The sequence below is a fragment of the Polyodon spathula genome, chromosome 8 (assembly GCF_017654505.1).
Source record: "Polyodon spathula isolate WHYD16114869_AA chromosome 8, ASM1765450v1, whole genome shotgun sequence".
NCBI lineage: Eukaryota > Metazoa > Chordata > Actinopteri > Acipenseriformes > Polyodontidae > Polyodon > Polyodon spathula.
The window spans coordinates 15,772,177-15,797,672 of record NC_054541.1 but is presented as its reverse complement, the minus strand read 5'-3'; the positions used below and the strand labels follow the sequence as shown (position 1 = coordinate 15,797,672).

The following is a 25,496-nucleotide window of genomic DNA, read 5'->3' as shown; positions in this document are numbered from 1 at the left end:
CCTGAGCAAGTCACTTAAACTCCTTGTGCTTCATCCTTTGGATGAAACATAAAAGAAACAAGGTCCTATTGGAAGTGACCCCTGCACTCTGGAGGTTGTTGGTGATTTCACTGACAGTTGTTTTCCTTGACAGCTCTGATAATTTTTCTGTCATCCTGCAGATGTTGACAGTGGCCGACCTGGTCTTGGCTGACTGATAATTATACCTGTGGTTTCTTTCTTCTGCAGTATGTTCCAAATTGTTGATTTTGGTATGCCCAATTTCTGAGGTATGGTTCTGATTGAGTTTTTCTTTTCTTTCAGCTTCAAAATTGCCTGCTTCTCTTTAACAGAAAGTTCTTTGGTTTTTCATATTGATTTTCGACTACAGACTCCAAACACTGATGTTAAAGTGAGACAGGTTGACAGGATGTTCACAGCTCTTTTATGAGTGCCTAATTACCCACCAACAAACACCTGACCAACAAGAGACACCTGTCAGCCAATTGTTCCAATACTTTTGCTCCTTCAAAATAAAGAGGTTCAACACTATTAATTTGCTTAATTGACACAAGAGGGTAGAACTGAATTGACTATTAAAAAATAAAACACTTAGGAGCTGTACTTATCAGTCTTTTTTTTTTTTTTTTTTTTTTTTTTTTTTTTAGGAGAAATGGTTATTATTAAAGTTCTTAGTGAAAATCCCAGTTTAGACTTCACTGTCCCAATACTTTTGGAAAGCACTGTATATTGTTATAACTCACTTTGTTAACTGCAAAAGTTAGGTTTAAATGTAACTGTTCATTCTGCAGATACAGCCCTTCACATGCTTTTATGATGCCTCGATATAAAATAAAAAAGTGAAGTCTCAAAACGACACATTTCTTGGTGTTTTCCTGCCCAGTGATGATAAAGCTCCATTTCCTACGTGTTGAGCTTCACAGCTGGCGTGAAATTTCACTGCTCTGAATATGGGCACATCTAACTTGACTGTCCTTAAAATATGATGCAGCAGTTTGTAGCCAAAACAAAGGCTATACTTTCTTTTGTGAAGAAATATTGACTGAGAATGTATCAAATTAGCGTACATAAATACAGGTTCTTTTCAGATTTTTTCAAATACATTTTTTTGGAACTTAACGGGTTAATTAATGGATTAACAGATTGATCAATTAATCAACATTAAATAATTGAATAGAAAGAACAATAATAATACACACGTTACTCTATTTTAATTTGGTTAATCAATGAATTGTCTTTTTTTTAAATTTTATGTTGCGATTATTTGTATTCATGGCAAATACGGAATTAAGGATACAAGTTAATATGGAATTAAGGGTAAGACAAGGGTCAGGCCTTATGTGGTTTGGGATTGAAAACGCATCAGACTTGAGGATATGTTGGTTTAATTGGATGGGGTGAGAAGGGGGTGCCATTTCTGCATGACTCTGAAGAAGCCAGTTCGGAAAAAAAGCGTTTAGACAAGCACAACTGATAGACTCAGTATACTCAATCCCATACTTCCTTGAAGAAATCACTGCTCAAAATCAAAGGATCCTTCAGGAATAATGAAATGCCTGGCAAACCTTTCTGTGCAACCCACATTACAGCCAGCAATTCTAGTTTTGAGGTATTTGAGTATAGTGGTGTATACACTATATACAGGGTGCATGCATTGAACGATGGCTTTGATAACATGTTTTAGCCCTAGCTGCAGTCAATCTTCACCTCCGAATCTGGAGAACAAATGACAGATCAAAACACTTTTCTTAAACTAATCATTCTCAACAACTTAATTGCCAAATATGTTTTTCTTTAAAAAAATAAAATAAAATAACTAAATCTGAACACATGCATTCTAAATCAATAGGTCTTCACAGAAAAAAAAATGTAAATCCTTCGTTTTTGGCTACAAACTGCCGAGTCCTATTTCGAGCACAGTCAAGTTCGACGTGTTCCCGTAATCAGAGCAATGACATTTCACACCGGCTATGAGGCTCAACACATAGAAAATGGAGCCACTTTATCATCACTGTTTGGAGGAAAAATGCCAGGAAATACATCACTTTGAGGCTTCAGGTTCTTACTTTATATTGTAGCCTCATAAAATGTGTATCTGTTACATTTACACAACTTTTGCAGTTAACAAAATTAGAGTAAGTTATCATAAAAGTATAGTTAAAGAGCAAATAAAAGTATTTATAAAAATTACAAAGTAGCCTGTCCTGAAATGAGGGCAATAGCACTTAATGGGTTATTATTATTATTATTATTATTATTATTATTATTTTAAATTAAACCTATTACTGTTCGTTTCCTCGTTGTCAATACACTGATTTCTGTAATAAGTAATGGCACATTAAAATAAATGTCCCCTGTATTCATCACACAAACAAATGCTTCTTAAACAAACCTGTTGAAAAGGGTGATAAAATAAATGAAGAAATTCATTTGATAGATTTTTTATTTTTCTAAGTGGCAGAATAATTACTCTCACCCAAATGATGACACTGAATTCACATTGAGAAAAATGTGCCCTGCATTGACAGTGTGACCAGTGATTTCATATTGATTATTCAATTTATATTAAAACTGTTTTATAAGTCAAAGAAATGCCATCTTGACAGAATTATGGAAGAACTGAAAAAAGTTAGTACAAAAAAAAAAAATAAAAAAAAAATTATACATATATAATTGAATATTTTTATGAAATGAAATGAATTATACTGCGAGGTGCAAAATGTCCGATTCTAAGTATTATGCATTCTAAAGAAAAAAAAAAAAGGAAATTCCAGCTTCTAAATGCTGGCAGGGTAGTTGTAGGAAGGTATTCATATGTTAGTGACATTTAAGAACACAAGAAAAGTTTGGAAACGAGAAGAGACCATTTGGCTCATTAAGACTCATCCCTTGTTAGCACACCATTCTCCCCTACTGGGGGGGAACTAATTTAAAAGCAATGTTTCCAGTGTTTTAGATCCTACTTCTTCACCTGGAAGACTACTCCATGCATTTATACCTCTGTATAAAAAGTGCTTCCTCTCTTCTGTTCTAAACTCTACTCAGTTCCATTCATGCCCTCTTGTTGTTCTCTCTGTGCTAAATTTGAAGTGGTGTCTTTGGTTAATCATCTATATCAATTATGATTTCAAAAGACTTCAATCAAGTCCCCTCTTTCCTTTTTTTTTTTTCTAGGCTGAAGAGATTTAAATCATTTTAACCTGACCTCGTAGTTCATGGAGTCCTGGGATCAGCCTAGCTGCCCTTCTCTGTACCTTCTCCAGTGCAGTTATGTTTTTGTAGTGAGGTGACCAAAACTGCACACAGTACTCTAGGTGGGTGTAACTAGAGCATTGTACAATCTTATCTTACATAGACTTGTATTCTATGCTTTTTGCATTCCATTATTTGTCGATAGGCACAACTGATGTAGGATGCTTTTGCAATATGCTGAAGAACTTCCCATCCACAGATGTTAGTGCATCAAATTGAAGTTTTTTCATTGATAAACAATGCATTTTAAAATTTGAAAAGCTTATGTTTCCATAAAATCACTCCTTGGAATCACTAGTGAGAGAACAGTGTTTAAGCGCTGTGATTTCGATGAAGGAATAAGGAGTGGGGTTTCAGTATAATTAATGCACATCAGTTGAAAGATGCAGAATGTGTCAATAGTTTTTGTAGTTGTAGGTGCACTAAAGAATTCCAACACCCAATCCCATACAAAAACCAGCTCATGTTTTAATGTGCTTAATCACCTAATTAACCCTTGCACTACAGACCCTGGAGTCTTTCACAATGCTCTGACCTGGACTGACGCAATCCACTTTTACAATACAAAAGGGCAAATATGGCATGAGCATATTCCACAAATTCTAAACTACAAAGATGCTAAAAACACAAAAGTTGTAATAAAAACATCCTTCAGCATTATCTCCACTTGAAAAACATCTATTTAGAGAAGTCCTGGAGAAATACAGGCCTCAAGACCCGAAGCGCCTTCTGCAAGAGTTCTGCCCCACTGCCTGAGAGCCGGAAACAGATAGTCATCTTTCAGGGATCAATAAAATACATAGACTGGATACTTGGGGTTTTGTGGAACACTGTTGTCCCCTCGTGCTGATATAGTGCAGGTGTGGCCAACCCTGTACCTGCAGAACCACAATCCTGCAGGTTAAATCACCAGTGGCTAAAGACCTGGAACATTTTCTATTAGTGACCATTTAAGAAAATAATTGGTTCAATTAAAGAAGACGACGGTGGAACGAAAACCATAAGACCCTGCGGATCTCCAGGACCAGTGTGGGCCACCCTGATACAATGTCCTCCAGTGGACATCGGACAGCCTCTATATAGCCCTCTAGGACAAAAGTTTTAACCTATATGCCTCATCTCCACTCCTTAGTTGTATAATATTGCACCCCCTGTCCATGACAGTTACTGTGTATGCATCTGTGGAAAAACTAGACCTTGTATACTTAGCATAGTTATGTACAGTTTGCTATTATAGTATGCCAGGGAAATCACCTGGAGAATACATTCCCCAAGTTTCACTGAGGAGCATTTGCCAGAAGACAGAGAATTATAAATATTACATGTGTCGTGCATACACATCATGCTCCCTCAGTGCAAGAATGAGTGGCGTATTGTGGGAAGAAAAACAGCACTGGCTTCAGGAGGAAGCATGATCTGGATACACTGCAATCTGTACAACAGAAATCATCTTTCTCCTGCTGAACGCTCTAGAGGAAAAGTTGAGAAATGGGTTCCCCAGGTGATTTATGATTTTTTAAAACAATTAGGATTAAACAGAAAAGTATGTTGCTGCGATACAGCCTCATAAAGTGATGTGTTTTTACTCAGTTCCTAAATCTGTTTGCTTTCATATCCACAAACAGCCCCAATTTAATGATTACTAATCCAATTTTTTTTTCTACAAAAACCACCTTCTTCCAAAGCACTTGTTTTTTGCAGAACATTAAGAATGAAGTGTTTTAAGTTTTGGGGACCCTGTTAAAGACCTTCAGATCCATCAGTTAAGATCATCAAAGGCCAAACTTTCAAAGCGTTTACTTCTGTTACCTGTTAATTTTTCAAAACTAGAACCAAAACAACCAAGCAATATAACTAACATGCTTTTTTCTCCTTTCAAAAATAGGACTTAATTAAAGAATGGAGGAAAGCGCTTGGAAAATATGGTCAACGTATTTACGCAGAGGCGCGAGTGTCTATCCGATAGATCTAAACTGTGGGGGAGCTGAATAACACTAATTTGAAATCACTCAAACTTTGTGAAAAACCACATATCATACCAGAGTCTGCAATTCTCTTAATGGTATCTTAAATCTACTTAAACCTTGGTTTTGGTCATGTTTTGATATTTAAAGTGGTGGCAATTGAATAGCCCCCATTAAAAGTGTGCCCGACGTTTACCGCCTGGGCAGCGTATGGAGTGATGTTGTCTTCATGCTGTGGAAATGACCAGCCTGGCACCTTTTGGTTCCTCTGCATTAAGGCAGCACTTCACTGGGTGGCACGCGGGAGCCGAAGATCCTGCTGTAATGTTCGATCAGCAGCTCTGTGAACATGTTGAGAGGCATGAGAGCCCCCAGCGACGCCGTGCTCCTGGGAGGCCAGATCAGGTTGAGCCCGAACACGCAGGCCAGGTTGAAAGGGGTCATTTTGTTGTGGATGCTCTCTTGAGACACCTGCCATTGGAAAGAAGACAAAACATCAATCTGAAGGAAAGCAGAAGCAAAGGGCAAACACCACATCATTTAGAATGCTCAGAACTTATAGCCACCAATCAGGAGGTTCCATTCCAGGTCACGACCACATGGTATAGAATCGGCGGTTTCCAACCCTGGTCCTGAGGACCCCTGTGTCTTGTGGTTTTCATCAAACTGAGCTATTGATAACTTAACTAGACCCTTCATTGAACTAAGGACCAGGGTTTGGAAGCCCTGATGACCATGAAACATTCCTTCAGATAAGAATGCCTGATTTTTAAGGAAAACAAAACTGAATGAAAGCCAGGAGATGCATCAGTAAATTACAGATTTAAAATAATAAAAAGGCACTGTTTACCGGTTTCTAATGGCAATAAAACTGACCTGGGTGCTAAATATTTATAGATAATGATGATGATGATAACAATAATCATCATCATCATCATTATAAATCACCAAAGGGTGCTTTTTGATTAAATGAAAAAGTATCAGAAACAGAGATGTTTAGTATGGTAGAGATTATGATCAGTTCCTCTGAACGAGTCTGGCAAACCCCTCAAAACAAGGCTCAGGTTACTGCCAACAGGTTGTGTTACCTGACTGACATACCCTCTGCCTGACCTCTTGTGTAACCATTGACAGTTGTTCTCGAGAACAAAACTAAATAACTCGCTTAAGACCGATGATTCTCCACCGTGAGCACGCACCGACACATAGAAAGAGGAACAGAGACAGCTTTCATGATATCATTTCCCTTCTGCGTTACCCCCTGCTCCTGTGCATTTGCCTGCCGTGCATCTCAATATACATTTAAAAAAAAAAAAAAATCTAAACCCTACTTGCGAGGTGATTGAAGAGTTAAAAAGCTTTACAAATGTACGAGCTGTATAAATTGAGTGTGGCCCCTTCAGGAATTGACAGCAATGCTGCATTAACAAATGGAGAGCTGGCTTATCTCAGAGGAGCATTGATAGTGTATTTTTCTTTTAGTGGTAAGGCATACATTATTAACCCTTTGAGTAGTACAAACGTACCAGTACGTCACTGAATTAATGGTCCCCAGGGAGTACGAACGTACCGGTACATTCTGCACATTTTGAGCTTTGAACTTGAATTGCTGAGTCTACAAAACTGCTGACAATCTGATATAGCAACTCTAGGTGTCTAATACCTTGTAGTGGTCTCTTGCGACATCTGTCAGATATTCACAGAATTACACACAACAAACCCAGTCACAAAATGTAAACAATGTCTGAAAAACAGCGAGAAATGCTCTGTGGGAAAGAAGTACTAGAAATTATATTCAAATCCAATTAAAATTCTTCTACTGAATTAGGTGTTACTGAAAATATCAGTGAAGAATATTTACCTTCAACATCGAGTGGCCCCAGCTCAGATAACGTGACAACTGCCCTCCATTCTCCTCACTGCCTTCATTCACCCTCACCACCTTTTTACCCGGTCGCTCGCTCTCGACATGCTGTTGCTCCTGATTGTTGCTTACTGATTACCTGTTATTTTTTTTCTCAAAACCTTTCGCTATGACAAAATAACGATTAATATTTATTTGTTTTGTTTATTTACTGTAAGAAATAGTTGTTTACATATTTTCATTGTGTAATAAATTGCTAATAGGCCTGCTAACAAATGTGTCGATGTGAGGTGTGTAAATATGAAAAATTAAAAAAAAAAAAAAAAACTCACTCCAGTGGGCCCATCAAAACATTCAAACACTCAATACTCAAAGGGTTAAGGAGTGTTTTATTCTCAGCTTTCCTTGGAATTGAAATCCACCCTCCAGATTCACAGTTTCTCAAGTTAATTAGTTAACTCTTAAAAGTTTACCACTGTAAATTCGCTCTGTAATTTTAAGGTATTCCCATGCTTTTCCACTGGTGACACTATGCGTTCACCTTAGTTTACCATGCTTTGCAACGCTTACCTACAATTTACCACGCTTTCTTAAACTTTGCTAAGTTTTGACTTTTATAGGGGCTGTAAATGAGAGAAACTGCTATACAGGCCGTTCTCAAATGAGAAAATATACAGTACTTTTGATAGGGGTGAAAGTAATTGACTAGAGAGTGTAACTTGCAGCAAAAACAGAAAGTTAAGTGTACAGAGCGAGTAAAACTACCTAGCTGCTTTGATATACACTACCACCCAGTGGTCCTGACCGTGCTTTTCACGGAGCGATTTCAGCAATCCACAAAGGCCTACATCGGATTAACCCCTTCCCTGCCACAGTCTCTGGCATACTGTGCACTAGTGTTCCATGGTACACAACTGGAACTTTCCTCTGATTAACTCTTCAGCACTAGGTGTTAGATTGATCAACCCATGCTAGCTGAGATAAACCACTGCTGGGTTTGTTTTTTAGAGAATTTAGAAGTTGACTGTTCCGATGTTTTGAGTAGAGTTATCTTTCCTGTACCAATACAGGAAAATCACATGAAATATACTGCCATGATATAAAGGAAAGGTTTGGTGCAGTTAAATAGATTTCTAAAATTAACTATATCAGAAAAAGTAGATGAAGTTAATACTGAAACCATCAGATCCCGACTGCTTACAAAATTATACATTACATATATAATTATATATAGGTTTTTGCTCAAAAGAGACAATGTTTCTATATGTTTAACACCCCTTTGTCAAGAGAAGGTCTGTTTGAAAACAAACAGTGGTGTACTTCTAGGCTTTTGATGCCATGATAACTACACTCACTTATTTCTGTTTAAATCTATGACTGTGTTTGTGATGTCATTTACTACATAGTTAAGGATTTAATGATCTACGATTCCTTTCTAGTTAAAGCTTCAGACATGGTGAAATCTAGTCTATTTATCCATTTATTTTCTTTTAATCTTCAAGATTGCACATTATCTGATATTGTACTTCTTCTAAAACTAAAGACTGCAGGTGATTCGTTTATTTTTTGTAGTGTTTAGTAATATATACTCTTATCAGTAGCACCTGCTAACCGAGAGAATGCTTGCACACGTTGACATTAAAGCAGACATTTCTTTTAGCACCACTCTGGTTTGGGGGTATTGCACGTATTAATCTTCCAGTCCGCGCAGAACATCAAACCTACCTCGCACGGATTTAGGGTTTATTTAGGGGGAACAGAAGTAACGCCTGTATTATAAATTAGATTTTTACATTTAGGCATTGAAGACTGCAGTAAACCTTTTAATACCAAGTGTTGGGTTCTCTAGCACTGAATAACATTTCATATTTACTCTGTGGTCCCAAGTGAATGTTTTTCCCACTGGGAATCTATCTTGCAATCACTCAAACTGCTCTGTTCCAAATTACACTGCACTGCAAAGCAGATGTAAGGAGCTTGATCTAAGGCACGGGTGGCTAAAGGGGGCCCTTCCACTCCCGGTCTTTGGTCCAGCCCTGTTCTAACCTGTTTAATTGAACTAATGAGACCTCCATCCAGACCATGAAGTAGTTCATCATATAATTTTACATGTTAAACCTGGATTGCTATGGCCTTCCAGGACTGTGATTGCAGACCCCTCATCTAACATTAGTAACTGAATTCAGCTCTTAAATACAGATTTAAATTAAAAATACTTACTAACAGAACGCTCCATGAATGTTTATGGAATAACTACAGTGGTCCATGAGGGGTCATGGCATCTCCTCTAGATACTGTAACTCACCATGTGCAGGAAGCAGGTCAGGTACTTGAGCAGTACGTAGTTGTGTTCTGGCAGGCTCTCCACAGTCTCTTTACACTGGCTCACACGCAGACTGCTCTCCACACCTGCAAACCGCACAGCACAGCAATTACAATCAGAGCTTCTCAATCACACCACACAGCTATATACACAGAGCTTCTCAATCACACCACACAGCTATATACACTGCAGTAGAGCTTCTCAATCACACCACACAACTATATACACAGAGCTTCTCAATCACACCACACAGCTATATACACTGCAGTAGAGCTTCTCAATCACACCACACAGCTATATAAACTGCAGCAGAGCTTCTCAATCACACCACAAAGCTATATACACAGAGCTTCTCAATCACACCACACAACTATATACACAGAGCTTCTCAATCACACCACACAACTATATACACAAAGCTTCTCAATCACACCACACAACTATATACACTGCAGTAGAGCTTCTCCATCACACCACACAACTATATACACTGCAGTAGAGCTTCTCAATCACACCACACTTTCCCCCTGTCAATGTCACCATGCGGTTACTATGAGCACACAGATGTCTGGGTCAGAATACAGATAGGAGTCAACTGGGACGATTGCTTTCTATGACACATGAGATCGGAGACACTATAAGCGAGTTACATTACCTGTTTACAGCTTTCTTACGTTTTCAGTTATTCCAAAGTTCAGTTGAGCATGTACAGTGTACAGACTGTATATTCATAAAAGAAGTTACTAATAAACACTGCTGTGTGTACTCAGAAGTGCCGCAGCAGAACAGGCATACCTGCTGCATTGCCATTGTGTTTTACTGCTTATTTTGCCAGGAAGCCATTTACATTGACAATGATATTCAAAGACTGTGCTGTAACTCTGGGTTCTTATTTATTTATGAATTAGTTGGAATCATTAAAATCTAATTTCAAATGTATCCTGTAATTAATAAATTCCAAAAGTTATTTTATTCTTTTGAGCAAAACCACAGACACATAAGATTACACACGCACGGCAATCGCGTTGCTTCTGACACAAAAAACCCCAAGCCGAGCTCAATGTAATGCGAAGAACGAATGCATTTTAACTGAACTATGAGGGTTGCGGGGAGCTGACTTGAGGTTTGTGTAAAGAAGCTGCAGAACAGGGCAGCCTGTGAATTTAACAAGTCACTGCATTATTAAACCCTCCACTCTGCTACTCCTGCATGGTTCAGAGCACGTCGAGGAGTTTAGACCCAATGGATCTTTCATGGTGAAGCAGACATAAGTCAGAACAAATGTGGTGGGGCCAGGCTAGCCAGAGGCAAGGCTTTCCGCTGCTGTTCTCAGAGCATCTCAAATGGAAATGCTTTTAAATACTTAAAAAGGGGAGGTTTGTTTGCTATCAGTTTGTGGGCACTGGTCCAGTTGTTCCCAATGCTATACATTTATAAGTGATTGTGGTTAAGACACTCGTTTGTGTTGCGCGTCATCGCTGGCTCATGCCCAGCCTCTGCCCTTTTACACAAGCTTAAAGACATATTGCTGAGAGGAATAGAACAATAACAATTCTAATACAAAAAAGAAGTTGCAGTTAAATAATTGTCTTAGTTTTTCTAATTATATATTCTTACATTTATTTTATTCCTGTGAAAATGTGTTTTTGCACCCTTTTCAAAACAAAGCCCAAACAATCCTAGTGAGGTAGCTATTTCCCCCCTCCAGGTTCAATGTGATGCGACTACAAGATGTTCACTCACTGGCGATGCTGTGGACCTGCTCGTAGAGGTCGTAGGTCAGCAGGGGCTCCGGCAGCTCCCGGAGGAACGTTTTCAGGATCACCGCAGGAACGTGGATGTCACAGTAGTCATCGTAGTTCACAGGCTTTCCTGCAAAACAAACCATGGCTTTATGTAAAGGTGTGACCAGGAAATCCATTCATTCAAATCCATTCATTCTACCCTTTTTCTAACACCAGCTATATTATCACTGCCCCCCCCCCCCCCCCCCCATTTATTTTGTTTAAGATCTTTGCTTGTATTTTACACTTCAGCTGGAAAAACACAGGTATTTCAAAGTGGTCTAGCTGTAATCAGACCAGCACATGTACCAGGATGCAGCAGTTTATCTAGTGTTGTACTGGAACATACAGATGAAGGAGGAGTATTGGAAGGAGGTTCTAAAGCAATTCCCAAATATGAAACCAAAAGAAAGAATATATGCATTTTTCAAGTAGTTCAGCACAGGTAAAGTTTAGGAAAAACGATTTTAAAATCTGCAGGGAGTACAGCTTTCAACAAAACCCTGTAAAAGTCCTTGCATTGGGAATTTAGATAAAATAGTAATTAGTGAAGCTGAGCTCATTCAGTCTGATTCAGTTTCCATGCTGTTCAGTTGTTCACATTCAAACAGTAAGGAGATTCTTCAGCCTGGGATTCTCCTGACAAGCTCAAAGCCAGGGAGTCAGGTTTAGAGAACAATGATAAGAACTCAATATGGGAGCTACAGAACACAGAATCACTCAGAATGACAGCACACCAGCAGACACTAGTAAGGGAAATGTAAAAAAAAAAAAAAAAAAAAAAATTATATATTTATATATATATATGGTATTCAAAAGTACTTACTCTATTCATTTTTTTAAATCAATTTTAAAATTATAAACTATAAAATGGCAAAACCTTCTTGTTTTCAGAAAAACACAACCTGTCTAAATGGCACCGATTTTCTAGTCAAGGTCATTCATTGCTCACCTAAATTATAGAGCTTCTGGATCTCCTTGATGGCTTGAACTCTGGCTGACCTTCGGAACAAGCCCTCGGTCTGAAGCCCTAGGCAGGAATCGTTCATTTCATTAATTCCTTATATCCAGGGACCAGCAGGGGGGCTTGTTTGCTCCCTCTATCAAGTTGAGAGTTTACTTTCCCTTGCACGCTTTGTGTGGCAGACTGACACAGTAAACAGTAAGAAATACACTTTGATTAGGGGTAGCCACCGAACAATTCTAAACACACATTAGAATGTAAACAGCTCTCATTAACATACAGCTGGAACTCACTGATTCTAGAGCCCTCGAATTAATTAATGTTCCATCAGATCAATGATCCTCACTGATCCAAGCACTTCTAACTTTCTGAAAACAGAATCTTTAGCACATTTCAGTTTAAATACACTGTTGTGCCAAACTGCACAAGACATACCTGATACCTGGTATCTCACAAATGCTGTACTGTTATGATTTCAAGCTGCATTACAGGCTAGTATACATCATTCACACATACCTTTTAGTTTGAGGTAGGACACAGTGCACTTCACCACAGGGGGGATTAATGCGCCTTGATTTTTGTCTTTGAGGCTGTGAAAGAACAAACGATACAAATACTTTGCTACAATTTAAAAAACTGGAAATGCCTACGACACTACAACACTGACAACATGGTGCAGGGTGACCAGGGGCCACCAGGAGAGACCAGGGGCCACCAGGTCCACTTCAGCAGAACTTCAACAGGCCACAAGGTATTTCAATTCTTCTAGAGGATACCTGACCATTCCACAGGCTGCCTCCTGATGGCGTTAGAAATTTTGCACTGCAGACTCAGCCCATTCACACACCGGTGAGTGCTACATATAATCATGTGGGTCTCATTTTGTTGTCCTACCCCATTGTTCCAATGCATATACTCACTACTGAAGGGTCACCCCAAACTGCTGTGTGGGGAGGGGGGGTCGGGGTGGAGGGGTCTTTGCTGGCAGAGGGGGGCCACCTTTCTGTGTTGCACGCAGCTTGTCATCATGCCTACAGTAAAAAGCACACACGCATTATTACTTGTCAACCATCCAATCAAATCATTTACTAACCTAGGTAGGACCAATCACGGCCAGGTTCTCGTTCACAGAGGAGACAGAGGTCTTGTTGTCAAGATTTTGTCATATTCTGAATGCTTCTTCCCTTCTGCTTAAAACTGACAAAAATACAAATCTAGTTGGACCTAATAGTAGGATATCGACTACAAATTGTATATAGTGGATCACAAACAGGTAGTATAAAATCTACTGTAATCATTAATACAGAGATTAGTAATACAGCACCAATACTTACAAATTACTTACATTTAGGAGTTTAAGATATAAGTTGTATGTAATATAACTTGATTTGAGTGATAAAATAATCAAAATAAAATTAAGAAAATCAAATGAAGCATAGTTGAATCCCTAAACTATGACCACCACAAGACTGACATTAATTGTGCTCTCATTAGTAATACAGTACCAATACTCCCAAATCACTTGTAGTTAGTACTGTACCAGAGTCATTAGTCAAACCAGAAACAGATGAGATACCTGATCACTTCTGGAGGGATTACCAGCTGGTCACAGTTGAGATGGTCCCTTAGTTCACTCAGATAGTTGACATATGTAACCTTCTTTCCAAATTTATGGCTTACAAGGGGAATAGAGAAGGTACCATTTCAGTTAGCGCTGCCATAGTGGGGAATTCAAACTGCAGCAAATGTTTTACAAATAATTTAACAATAAAACCACAAGTTAAATGGCACCAGATGGCAACTCTTTCTGGGAAGTTCGCAAAATATTACGGGCTGTTCTGTATAGGTCTGCTTTAACCCTTTAAGGTACAAGGGACACGTGTGTCCCACAAATAAAAATGATGCTTACTTTTGCAACAAGGAGCACGAAACCGGGTTTAAGGTTCACTGACAGGTTGGATCCAGTCGTCCAACTTGTCAGCTGCCTCCTCGTGACACTTGAGTCTCTCCGAAATGTACTTTAAGAAGAAACCATTTGAACAACAAGCACTCAATTCCATGTGTACTGCAAGGGGTTAACCAAACAATCAAATTTAAGCAAAGGCTAGAAGTTTACTCTACACTTTCAAAAGAACAGTTAAACCTGAGAGAACGTTTATAAACACTCCGAATGCCAGCACACAGTGCTGTGCAGCAAAATAAGAAACAATTCAATAAAACAACAAATATCTCTCACCTCTGCTGTTAAACGCATAACTACAGGTAGTTGAACTACATCCACTGTATGTGCAGGGATTGAAAAAAAGACTCCTATTGCACAGCAGTTTCATTCACTGCGAGCTGGATGTATAGGCGACAAGCTCAGGTGTGTCTTATTAAAATATACGTTTCCACTGCTTGTGACAATAAAAAATAAAAATATCAAATCACAGCGAACATAACAGGAAAGATACATTTTAAAAAATAAGCCCTTTAGACAAAACAAAAAAAGTAAATAAAAAAAGTTGCTTAAAGTAGTTATCTAAGAAAAACAAACATGCTACACAGCGACACCCCTTACAAAACACATGGTACACAGAGACGCCCCTTACAAAACACATGCTACACAGCGACACCCCTTACAAAACACATGCTACACAGAGACGCCCCTTACAAAACACGCTACACCCACAAAACACATGCTACAGAGACGTTACACACACACAGAGACGCCCCTTACAAAACACATGCTTACACAAACACATGCTACACAGAGACGCCCCTTACAAAACACATGCTAGTTAGAGACACTCCTTACAAAACACATGCTACACAGAGACACCCCTTACAAAACACATGCTACCCACCCCTTACAAAACACATGCTACACAGAGACGCCCCTTACAAAACACATGCTACACAGAGACGCCCCTTACAAAACACATGCTACACAGAGACGCCCCTTACAAAACACATGCTACACAGCGACACCCCTTACAAAACACGCTACACCCTTTACAAAACACATGCTACAAAACACATGCTAGTTACACTCCTTACAAAACACATGCTACACAGCGACGCCCCTTACAAAACACATGCTACACAGCGACACCCCTTACAAAACACATGCTACACAGAGACGCCCCTTACAAAACACATGCTACACAGCGACACCCCTTACAAAACACGCTACACCCTTTACAAAACACATGCTAGTTATTACAAAACACATGCTACACAGCCTTACAAAACACATGCTACACCGCGACTTTACAAAACACATGCTAGTTACACTCCTTACAAAACACATGCTACACAGAGACGCCCCTTACAAAACACATGCTACACAGCGACACCCCTTACAAAACACGCTACACCCATTACAAAACACATGCTACACAGCGACACCCCTTACAAAACACATGCTACACAGCGACACCCCTTACAAAACACATGCTACACAGCGACACCCCTTACAAAACACATGCTACACCCTTTACAAAACAACACATGCACATGCTACACAGCGACGCCCCTTACACAGCTAGTTACACCCCTTACAAAACACATGCTACACAGCGACACCCCTTACAAAACACACGCTACACAGCAACATCCGCTTTACTAAACACATGCTACACAGCGACACCCCTTACAAAACACATGCTACACAGAGACGCCCCTTACAAAACACGCTACACCCTTTACAAAACACATGCTACACCCTTTACAAAACACATGCTAGTTATACTCCTTACAAAACACATGCTACACAGCGACACCCCTTACAAAACACATGCTACACAGCGACACCCCTTACAAAACACATGCTACACCGCGACACCCCTTACAAAACACATGCTACACCGCGACACCCCTTACAAAACACACGCTACACAGCAACATCCGCTTTACTAAACACATGCTACACAGAGACACCCCTTACAAAAACATCGCAAAGTGTAATAAAGCCCAGTGAAAGCATGGTAAAGCATTGTAAAGACCAGAGAGATAAGGTAAAATTAATAAACATGGCAAACCAGGGTAAATTCATAGTATAACCACAGGAAAACTGCAAAAATGCCTTGCAAAAATCCTGTTGTAAACTTTTATAGGGGGTGTCCCACCAGTGGTATTGTTAAAGAAACTACCAGTTCCTACAAAGCCTTCTCATTGAAGACTGAAAAGCACACACTGTACCTTATGATCGGTTTGAAAATATTCCACAGGATCTTGATGAAGTTGGTAGGGTGAACAACATATAGGGCTTTGAGGTTTTTCTTGTATCTAAAAAAAAAAAAAAAAAAAAAAAAAGAAAAAAAAAGAAAGCATTAACAAACAGCCATTACCAAATGTTTTGAAGAAATGACGGGTAGTAGCTCGAGTGTGCATTGTGTAAGAGTCGCAGCTAGGTTTTTATGCCAGCAAACTAAAGGGTCATCTGTCTGTACACTCAATGCATTCTTTAATTAAAGTTAAGTGACTTAAACTCCTGGATTTCAAAAAAAAAAAAAAAAAAGGAAATAAATAAACAAAAAGGGATTGATGCCAACCCAGGATTTGGAATCCCAACATGGAATGCAAGAGCGATCTCTCTCCTCAAATTAGTTTTTTAAAACAGGGGTTTCTGAAAAGCACGTAGTTATTGCATCTGCACAAGACTTGAAAACCGTCTTGTTTGCAAAACCAGGTCAGTCCAGGCTAATCATTGCTAACGTCAAAATTCCACAGGTATAACTACAAGAACCTAAAGTAGACCAACGTTTTGGTGCGTGCTTTCTTCAGGTGTACCAACTACCTGAAGTGTGTCTACTTGACTTGCCAGTAGTGTATTAGTTTAAAACTAGATCTTGTAGAAATCAGTTACTGTCATGTAGTGTGAAGGGTTTTTAAAATCAAACCCCTCCAAAAATGTTTTTTCCGTATTTGTGGAGACCGTACTCTTTTCACAACAAAATAATAAATTCAAATACTAATTAATCCAAACAAACACTTTGAACCCCTTCCGTCTGTGTTCTGAACTGGTTATGTGACCACACATGCCATACACCCTTTAACTGTAGCTAAAACAAAACTCAGAGGTCTAAAGAAAATGTACATCCATGCAGGAATGCTGCCTATGTTGTTATTGATGGAGAAAGCACTCCTCTCAAAAAAACGTTTGTTTACCTACCGTAAACCTGGTTCCCTGAAAGAGAAGATGGCCACCAAACATCGTTATGGGATACACTCCTGCCTACTGGTAGGTGTCATTAAGCTCTTACAAATCAAAGCTGCCGATAGGCCCTCTCCCCTCGGTGACCCCCTCGGTCCCGCCTCCCGAGGATACTCAACCGTCACACAGGAGAGACTCTCTCTCTTTCGCGACGAAACCTTGATGTCGACCGATGCGACCTTGCGGTCGGTGGCCATCTTCTCTTTCAGGGAACCAGGTTTATGATAGGTAAACTAATGTTCCCTTTCAATTCGAAGATGGCCACCAAAACACCGTTATCGGAAACGTGTACTAGAGCCGTCAAGAGGGAGAAAAGAACAGCAGCATATGAGGGACGCTAAGTCCTGCCTGACCAAGGTCAGTGGTGCGAGCATGCAACCTCGAGGACCCTAGTGCTCACAGAGGGTAATGAGGGATCTATCACATTCAGGCGATACAACCTGGAAAAGGTATGCAGGGTAGGGATCATGACCGTTAGTATGGCACCAATCTTGAAAATATTTCCACTTATAGGTGTACAGTGACCTAGTGGAATGCGCCCTAGCATTCTGCAGTGTACCCACGACCGCATCTGACAGCCCTAAAGCTGACCAGTGGTCCCTTTAAGGTGCCAGACCCACAACTGGAGCCTGCCTGGCTCCGTGTGTTTCTCGCCTGGCTAAGGAGATCTCGGCGAAGTGGGATCTCCCAGGGCGGGCCGTTCAATAGCTGACACAGGGATGAAAACCAGATTCCCCTGGGCCACCTGGGCCACTAGGAGAACTGACGCCTTCTCTGACCGGGCCTTTTCGAGAAAGGCTGGTAGCAATGGCAGAGGCGGGAACACGTAAAGGAGTGCTCTGGACCATACGTGGGCTAGGGCGTTGACGCCAAGTGGACCGCCGCAGCAGTGGAGGGAGTACCACAGAGGGCAGTGTGTCGTTTCCGCTGAGGTGAAGAGATCGACCTGCGCCTTCCCGAACCGTTCCCAAATGCGCTCCATCACCTGAGGGTGGTGCCGCCACGCCCACGGACGCGGGTCTTCCCTCGAGAGGAGGTCCGCTGCCCAATTCTCCACGCCCAGAACACGTGTCACCCGTAGGGACAGTAGGTTCCGTTGTGCCCAAATCAGAAGCCTGAAGGCTAAGCGATGCAGCCCCGGGAACCGAAGGCCACCCTGGTGGTTGACATATGCCACCACTGATGTACTGTCCATGCGGATCAGCATTTCTGTTACGCACCACGGGTAGGAAGTGCTGGAGGACAAGGAATATGCAGCTCCAGCATATTAATATGCAGGGACGTCCAACAGCCCAACCTGAGTTGGAGGTGTCCGGTTGGAAACTACTCCCATTTGGACTCCTTGGCGTAGGGGAGAGGTAGCCCTCTACCAGCGCAGGGCCGCCTAGCAAGCAAGACACACTGTCAGCCAACGGTGTCTGTCGCGCTTGGGATGCAGATGGAACGCATTGAGCCACGCTTGCAGCGGGTGCATGCACAGTAAACTCATCCCGATGCTGATACTGCTGCGGTACAAGACAAGGGGCCCCCTCAATCCATGTCGAAACAGGGAGAGTTGGTGCTGGAGATCTGCTACTCTGTCGCCCGACTGGTAAGCTTGTTATTAATTGGCTCTAGCATCGTTAAAGGCGAGACCCAGTCTCAAACAGATGCTTCATCGCAAATAGCTGTGTGGGCCACGGCTCCTTCCTGATAGATCAACCAGTCGTACTGGCAATTCGTCAACCTGATCACTTGCCGCCGCAAGGGAGTGAGGGTGGCATCCATGCACTCTGAAACGTGTAGGGGTAAGGAGAGGCCGAATCACCGCACAGAAACTCAGGATGCTCCCCTGTAAGGTGGAGCGGAGATACTGCCTGTGAGCTGGACCAATAGGAACGTAGAACAGGTTCTCCCGGTCCAGTGTTATAACCAGGCCAATAGCCTGGCGAGCCACCATACGGCTCAGCAGTGCATTGAAGCACTCAGGCACCAAGGGTGCAGACGCAACGAGGGCACTGAGTGAGGCAGAACACACTACTGGTGCACAGAAGCATCGGAGACACCAAGTGTTATTGACATGCTGTGATGCCAAGCACTGAGGCATGGACGTGTGAAGTCAAGACTACCTGGGGTAGCGCATAGCATACACCGGGGTGGATACATAGCTCGAGTGACTGCAGTAGGCAATCAGGAGAGCAGTATAGGGGAGTGCATGGTGCAGGGCGGCGAGAACCTGGTCCTGGAGCGAGTGCAGTCACACCACTTGGCAGCGCATGCCAGAGTGGAGCACAGGCTCAAGGAACTGCGGCGTGTTATGCAGGAACAAAGTAACACATTCCCCATGCCAGGTGGGTGTCCAAGCACGCCAATAGGCAGGCTAAAATAAACCTGCTGATTCAACTCAACGCTCAATGCTGATTCAACTCAAATCACGCTGCTACTACTTTTTCTTTTCAAACTGCAAGGCAGTAAAGAAAAACACATATACCCAACAACAAATGTGAGTGTAAAATAACAGTCACCATGGCAGCACGTGCGACTGTTTTGTTTTGTTTATAAACAGCACGCTGAGTAGGCGGGCTGAAAACAAGCTGGAGGATTCAACTCAACAGCGGGACACAGCAAAGCTGGGTTCCCGTGGAATAATCATACTTATATTTACCTATTTCTAACTGCACGGCAGTCAGAAACGAATATACATACATACAGGCGGGCTGACCAAGCCGTCATGTGCAACACAACAACGGGGCACAGCAGAGATGCATCCTGGTAGAAATCATACGACATTTTCTCTTCAAACTGCAAGGCAGTAAAGAAAACACATATACACACACCCAATTAAAAACAGCGTGCCGAGTAGGCTGCTGAGGTAGTCTAGCAGAGTCAACACTATAGCAGAGCCGGGGGCTGATCAAGGATCACGTGTCTCTTTCTTTTAAACTGCAATAGCTGAGGAAAACACAAAACTGCAGCGCTGTTAGGTTTAAGAAGACTGCAATCGCAACAGGCTGTTACACAGAAAAGAGTAAACACACCATAATGGCTGGACAGGGGTGTCCAGCCTGGACGACGTGCAGTCAAACAACTGGGGCAGCGCATAGCCTACAGCGGAGTGGAGCACCGTCTACAGGCACAGGCAACAAGGTACTGTTGCGCTAGGTCTGAAGCAGTGGCCAAGCACTGAGTGAGCCAAGCACTAAGTGCAACGTGTACCGTGCAGCACTGCTTTCCCACACTAGCACCAGTTACCGTGTGCACCGAGCACCGCGTGCACCGAGTACCGTGCAGCGCCAGGCACCGCGCGCATTGAGTACCGTGCAGCACCGGTGTGCTAGCCTGTATCGGTACAGCAAGTCAATACGCACCATGCGCACCGTGGTACCAAAATGGCATGGGCAGAGTCTTACGCACCTTAAAAAACATTTAAGGAAATGAAAAAAAAAACACCAGTAGCTGTGTAGCAGGGTGCCCACCTTGACCACATGGTAACACACCTGAGCAGCGCGTAGCGTAAAACGGGGACAGGGCTGAAGCCACGGAGGATGATTTGACTTTTACAACACAGCAATACAAAAACAGTAAAATATTACAGTACAGATGGGGGAGAGCACACTGTCTGTTTGATTATAAGACCTAAACACATGGTGAAGGCCAACGCAGCCCGCGTACGTCTCAACAACGAGGGAGCCTCGGTGAGGCGTATACGGCTGGTCCGGCTGAAAGCAGCCACACTGCAGCTAGTCCTCCGTGTAAGCACGGGGACACGCAGCTACAATCAAAACAAGGCCTGATCTGAGGCCCACGGGAGGCTAGTGGGCTGACTCGACAGTGCGGACAAGGCAAGCCCAGTCCCATGGAGCGCTCTCCCAAGTAAGAAAGCGTGAAAAACACACACAATCATTAACAATAATACTTACTGTATTAAGACAGTCAGACAGAGAGAAGCAGCCTGACACGCGGAGCGAGCAGTTGCCGATAGTTAGAAACAGAATAAAAAGGCTACGAATTTAAAACTACAGATTTCGGGAAAAGCGGTGAAGGCCAACTTTCAGGAACTAGCAGTAGCTTACGCAGCACTTTTTAGAAGAAAAAGAAGCTCAATGCAACACAGAGAGGTCTTACTGTACCAATCGTGAGAAGCGAAAGGCAGCGAGTCTCCCCTGCGTGATGGTTAAGTACCCTCGGGAAGCGGGATCGAGGGGGTCACCGAGGGGAGAGGCCCTATTGGCAGCTTTGATAGTAAGAGCTCAGTGACACCTACCAATTGGCAAGAGTGTATCCCATAACGATGTTTTGGTGGCCATCTTCGAATTGAAAGGGAACTTCTATTTTCACAGCTATACATAAAAAGTAAAAATCTGTCGCTTGAGGCAGCACATTAGTAAAAGCAGCTGGCTGAATGCTGTGCTTTCCTGTATGAATGTAAAGCTATGAAACAGGGTGTGGCCAACGTACTTCCTGTCAAACTCCTTGTAGGCGCGCTGCAGCCATTTCAGAGAGGGCTTGTTGATGCTTCGGAGACCGAAGTGGAAATAGACCACGGTGTAATCGCTCTCCACGTACTGATCCAGTGTGTACTTCAGGTACCTTCAGAGAACCAACAGGAAATAAAAACCACTTTTCAACTGCCATGTTTAAAACATGGACCCTTCTGCACTGGACCGGTCTGTCTGTCTGTCTCTACAGACAGTCCCGTTCTTGATCCTATTCCAAACTTGTATCATAGACTCCTAGCATCCGCTAGACATTTACTTATAATCCAATGAACCGTTTTTGTTTTTTTATTTGTATGTAATTATGGTGAGCAGAGCTACACAAACAGTTATTTGGCTTACCACAGGGGAGGGTCAATGGAGTTGACTGGGCACAGCTACAATTCAAATTGAAACTGAAGAAACAGCTGCTTGGATTTGACTGGATCGCTGTTCTCCACAGAGTCAAAGAAACTCAGTAGTCGTCACACACCCAAGCAGCTGTTTCTTCAGTTTCAATATGAATAGTAAAATTAGGCCAATCAACCCCAATAACCCTCACCTGTGGAGAGCTCAATCTGAGTAATTAATTCATGCAGCACTAGTAGTGTGGCTTTCCACTTTTAAAGTGTTTTTTTTTTTAAAGTCACTAAAATGAAAAAGAAACCATACAAATCACACCTTGAATTACTGCTGCATTATTTAGTCAACATTCCTTACAGGTAAGTAATTCAATGCCTTACATCCAGCATTGCAATTATTTTCCATAACTAAGAATTATTTGCAGAAAAGTAATTATTTTAAATAGTACAAAGTATTTTGTTACAAGGACCACTGCAGGTAAAAAACAATTAATCTGTGAAGGGAGCCACTTACTCCAGCAGCTTCTGGTGATTCAGCTGGTGGGAGGGAGGCATGCGACAGCAGCTAAAAACAACCAGCTTCCTGCCGTAATTGTCGTCGCCTGGGAGGAAAAAACAAAACCGTGGGCATTCGGTTCAGGAATGGGAGTCATAACTGTGAAATAGAAATAATGTATTTACAGGGCACTAAAAAAAATCCACTTGCATTCTGAGCTGTTGCTGTAGAGAAAAAAACAAACAAAAACAAAACAAAAATAACTGACTATTTTTAAGGATTTCACTCATTAAGTACCAAGTTCGTTTTGAACAAAAGCTCTATTTATGTAATTTGATACAATACATTTAGACTTAACTTTTATAGTTACCAAAAGTAGAGTCCCAGTTTAGGGGTACCCACACCCAGAAATAACAAAGCTCTCCTAGTGCTTCACATAGTCAATAAATGATTCTTCTTGCTGCACCAATTTGGTTATGTTTAGCGAAGTTTTCAATTTCTTTGTAAACTTTCTGGGTCAAGTAACACTTGAGAGAGCTGACATATTGGAGCCTTTCAGGCAAAGCTGCATGCATGGGTTTATGGGATACAGCGGTGAAAACCCATAGAGTGCGACCTGGGGAGTGCAAAGCTTTGGAGTGCTTGAATAACAAGACAAAAAAGTTATTTTGTGCATCAAGGCCTATTAATTCAAAACGGGCGATCACAGCAAAAAGTCGGCTACATAATTTGAGAATGGGACATACACTGAAAAGCCTTCCATTCGGTCGAAATTCTCTCATGTGGGAGGAACACTTTGAACCCGAATGCTACGAAAGGGGTATGATTTGATTTCCATTACACGAAAGTAGATGTTAAAACTTCATGCTGATTTGACCTCAGCTCTCCCCAAGATAAGCACCAACTAAGACTTCAAGTGGGCACCTTCCATCCTCCGTATTTCGTTGACTAGCCCACGACACCAAGAGGGCTCGGCAGTGATTCTGGTGTCCCAGCATCACCTCCCTCCATCCCCCACTCAACACAGCCCAGCTTACTTACCCGTACATCAGCATTGCTTTCTTTCTATTATGCTTGAGATCTCCAGCCAGAATCTTTCCGTCTCAACCACAGCCAGTTGCTGCTCCTTCAGATAAGTTCTTCACTGTGCAACGCAACTCTTGGCCACTGAACCCGACACCCTTGAGACACCGGATTGTAGAGTTTGCCACAAATCCTCGACATCCCAAGGCTAAAACCCGATACGATGTGAACAATATTTTCCCACAAGAAAACGTCACACAGCAAAGGCCGGCATCATCGCTTAGCACGACAAAATCATCAAAAGGTAGCTCATTGTATATAAGTCAATTGTATTTATTAACAATAAGGAATAAACTACACCAAACTGGGTAAGACAAATGATAAGACCGAAGGTCAATGTCACCAGAAGCCTGAGTACTAGTATTACAGGCCTTTTATTGCACACTTTGATGTACTTAGTTGTTATCAGTTGTAGCCGTTTACAAAAGCCTTGATAAAGTCGAACACTTGAAGAATTATAGAACAAAGAGAGAGAAGCATTCGCTTTCTTTTTATTATTGTTTTCCAGTTTGTTCCGCTTCAGTTTTCACTGTTTGTGTATTTGAGTTATTTTCTAGTGAGTTTTGTCATGTAATCCCCTTGTGGCCTTCAGCAGGCTGACATGCTGCTATCTCTGTTCTCACTCTCCTATCTAGAAATTACATTTCTCTCTACTGCAGTTTTACTCTGGCTGGAGTTATATTATTGCTCGTTAGCATCTGTTGTACTGAAATGATTGCTCTTTGTAATTTTTTGCCGATTACAATGACTGCATTTTTAGGTTGAAACTTTGTGTGTTTCCTCCTTTCTCTTTCAGGCGTTAACTCTCCCTTTCTCTTACAGTTTCAGGATAATAAACCTTATAATCTTACTAGGTAGCCTACATAATAAAGGCTGTAAATGGCTAATAGAATGTATCGAGCTGTAAATGGCTACTACGACTACTACTACAACTAATAATAATAATAATAATAATAATAATAATAATAATAATAATAATAATAATAATTGGTTCGACCAGTTATGGTACAGAGCGCATTGTTCTGTGTAGGCTTTTATGTACCTTGAAGCATTCACAAAGTTGAACTGGGGTAGTCCAAACTCAATAAGTACCCTTTCATTTGATTTTTTTTCATCCATTATAATCAGATAAATGCAATCGCAAATTATTGTGTCAGCTGCATCTACAGACTAGCAATGTTCAGAAATAGGGAAATCAATGACCAGACGTCATATCCTGTGCTCCTATGAGAGCCCCAGTGCATAGAAGCTTAGCGTTGTTTTAAAGCTTTTATATTGTGAATTGGCAGAGCAGGGGCTTTAAAGTGTGTCAAAAGTTTTCAGCCACATGTTTTCTATTGAAATGATTCTATTCACTACCACTAAAGGTACCCTTTAAAAGAGAAAATTAAAAACTGCCAAAATGCTCCAAAAAGTTACAAATGAGGACCATAGCTCTTCCTGGGTTAAGAGGCTGCAGTTTCACCCTATTCAGAAACCCTATCTTGGTATTCCTGAACTCTCAATTTGAAACCCTGTGTGAAAGCATGCTGATAGGAGCTGTACAAACCTACTCCCATTATATGTCACACCGTCTCTAATTGTTTTATTTAAAAGTTTTTTTTTTCTTTCTTGGATGCAATGCCAAGTATCAAAGTGTAGGTATGATTAGTAAAGTGCATACTGTATTATCAGCAGTTCTCAACAAATCACTAATAATGCAAAACAGCTGTGGTTGTGGCATCTATGGCCTTTTAACCCTTTCAGTCCTGAA

General features: G+C 41.4%; 1 protein-coding gene across 2 annotated transcripts in view; it reads right to left on the bottom strand.

Annotated features, from left to right (window-relative positions):
* Window positions 1-2,425: 2,425 nt before the first annotated feature.
* Window positions 2,426-25,496, bottom strand: part of LOC121319511 (rho GTPase-activating protein 8-like) — a 31,950-nt gene continuing 8,879 nt past the window's right edge. For both annotated transcript variants that reach the window (XM_041257008.1, XM_041257007.1), the window contains exons 5-14: window positions 22,679-22,766; window positions 21,786-21,917; window positions 16,334-16,420; window positions 13,728-13,826; window positions 13,072-13,182; window positions 12,668-12,741; window positions 12,140-12,217; window positions 11,147-11,275; window positions 9,386-9,489; window positions 2,426-5,687 (exon numbers count right to left, since the gene is read on the bottom strand). In XM_041257008.1, coding sequence (XP_041112942.1) covers window positions 5,490-5,687; window positions 9,386-9,489; window positions 11,147-11,275; window positions 12,140-12,217; window positions 12,668-12,741; window positions 13,072-13,182; window positions 13,728-13,826; window positions 16,334-16,420; window positions 21,786-21,917; window positions 22,679-22,766 — 1,100 coding nt within the window. In that variant the 3' untranslated portion in view covers window positions 2,426-5,489. The remainder of the gene's footprint in view (window positions 5,688-9,385; window positions 9,490-11,146; window positions 11,276-12,139; window positions 12,218-12,667; window positions 12,742-13,071; window positions 13,183-13,727; window positions 13,827-16,333; window positions 16,421-21,785; window positions 21,918-22,678; window positions 22,767-25,496) is intronic.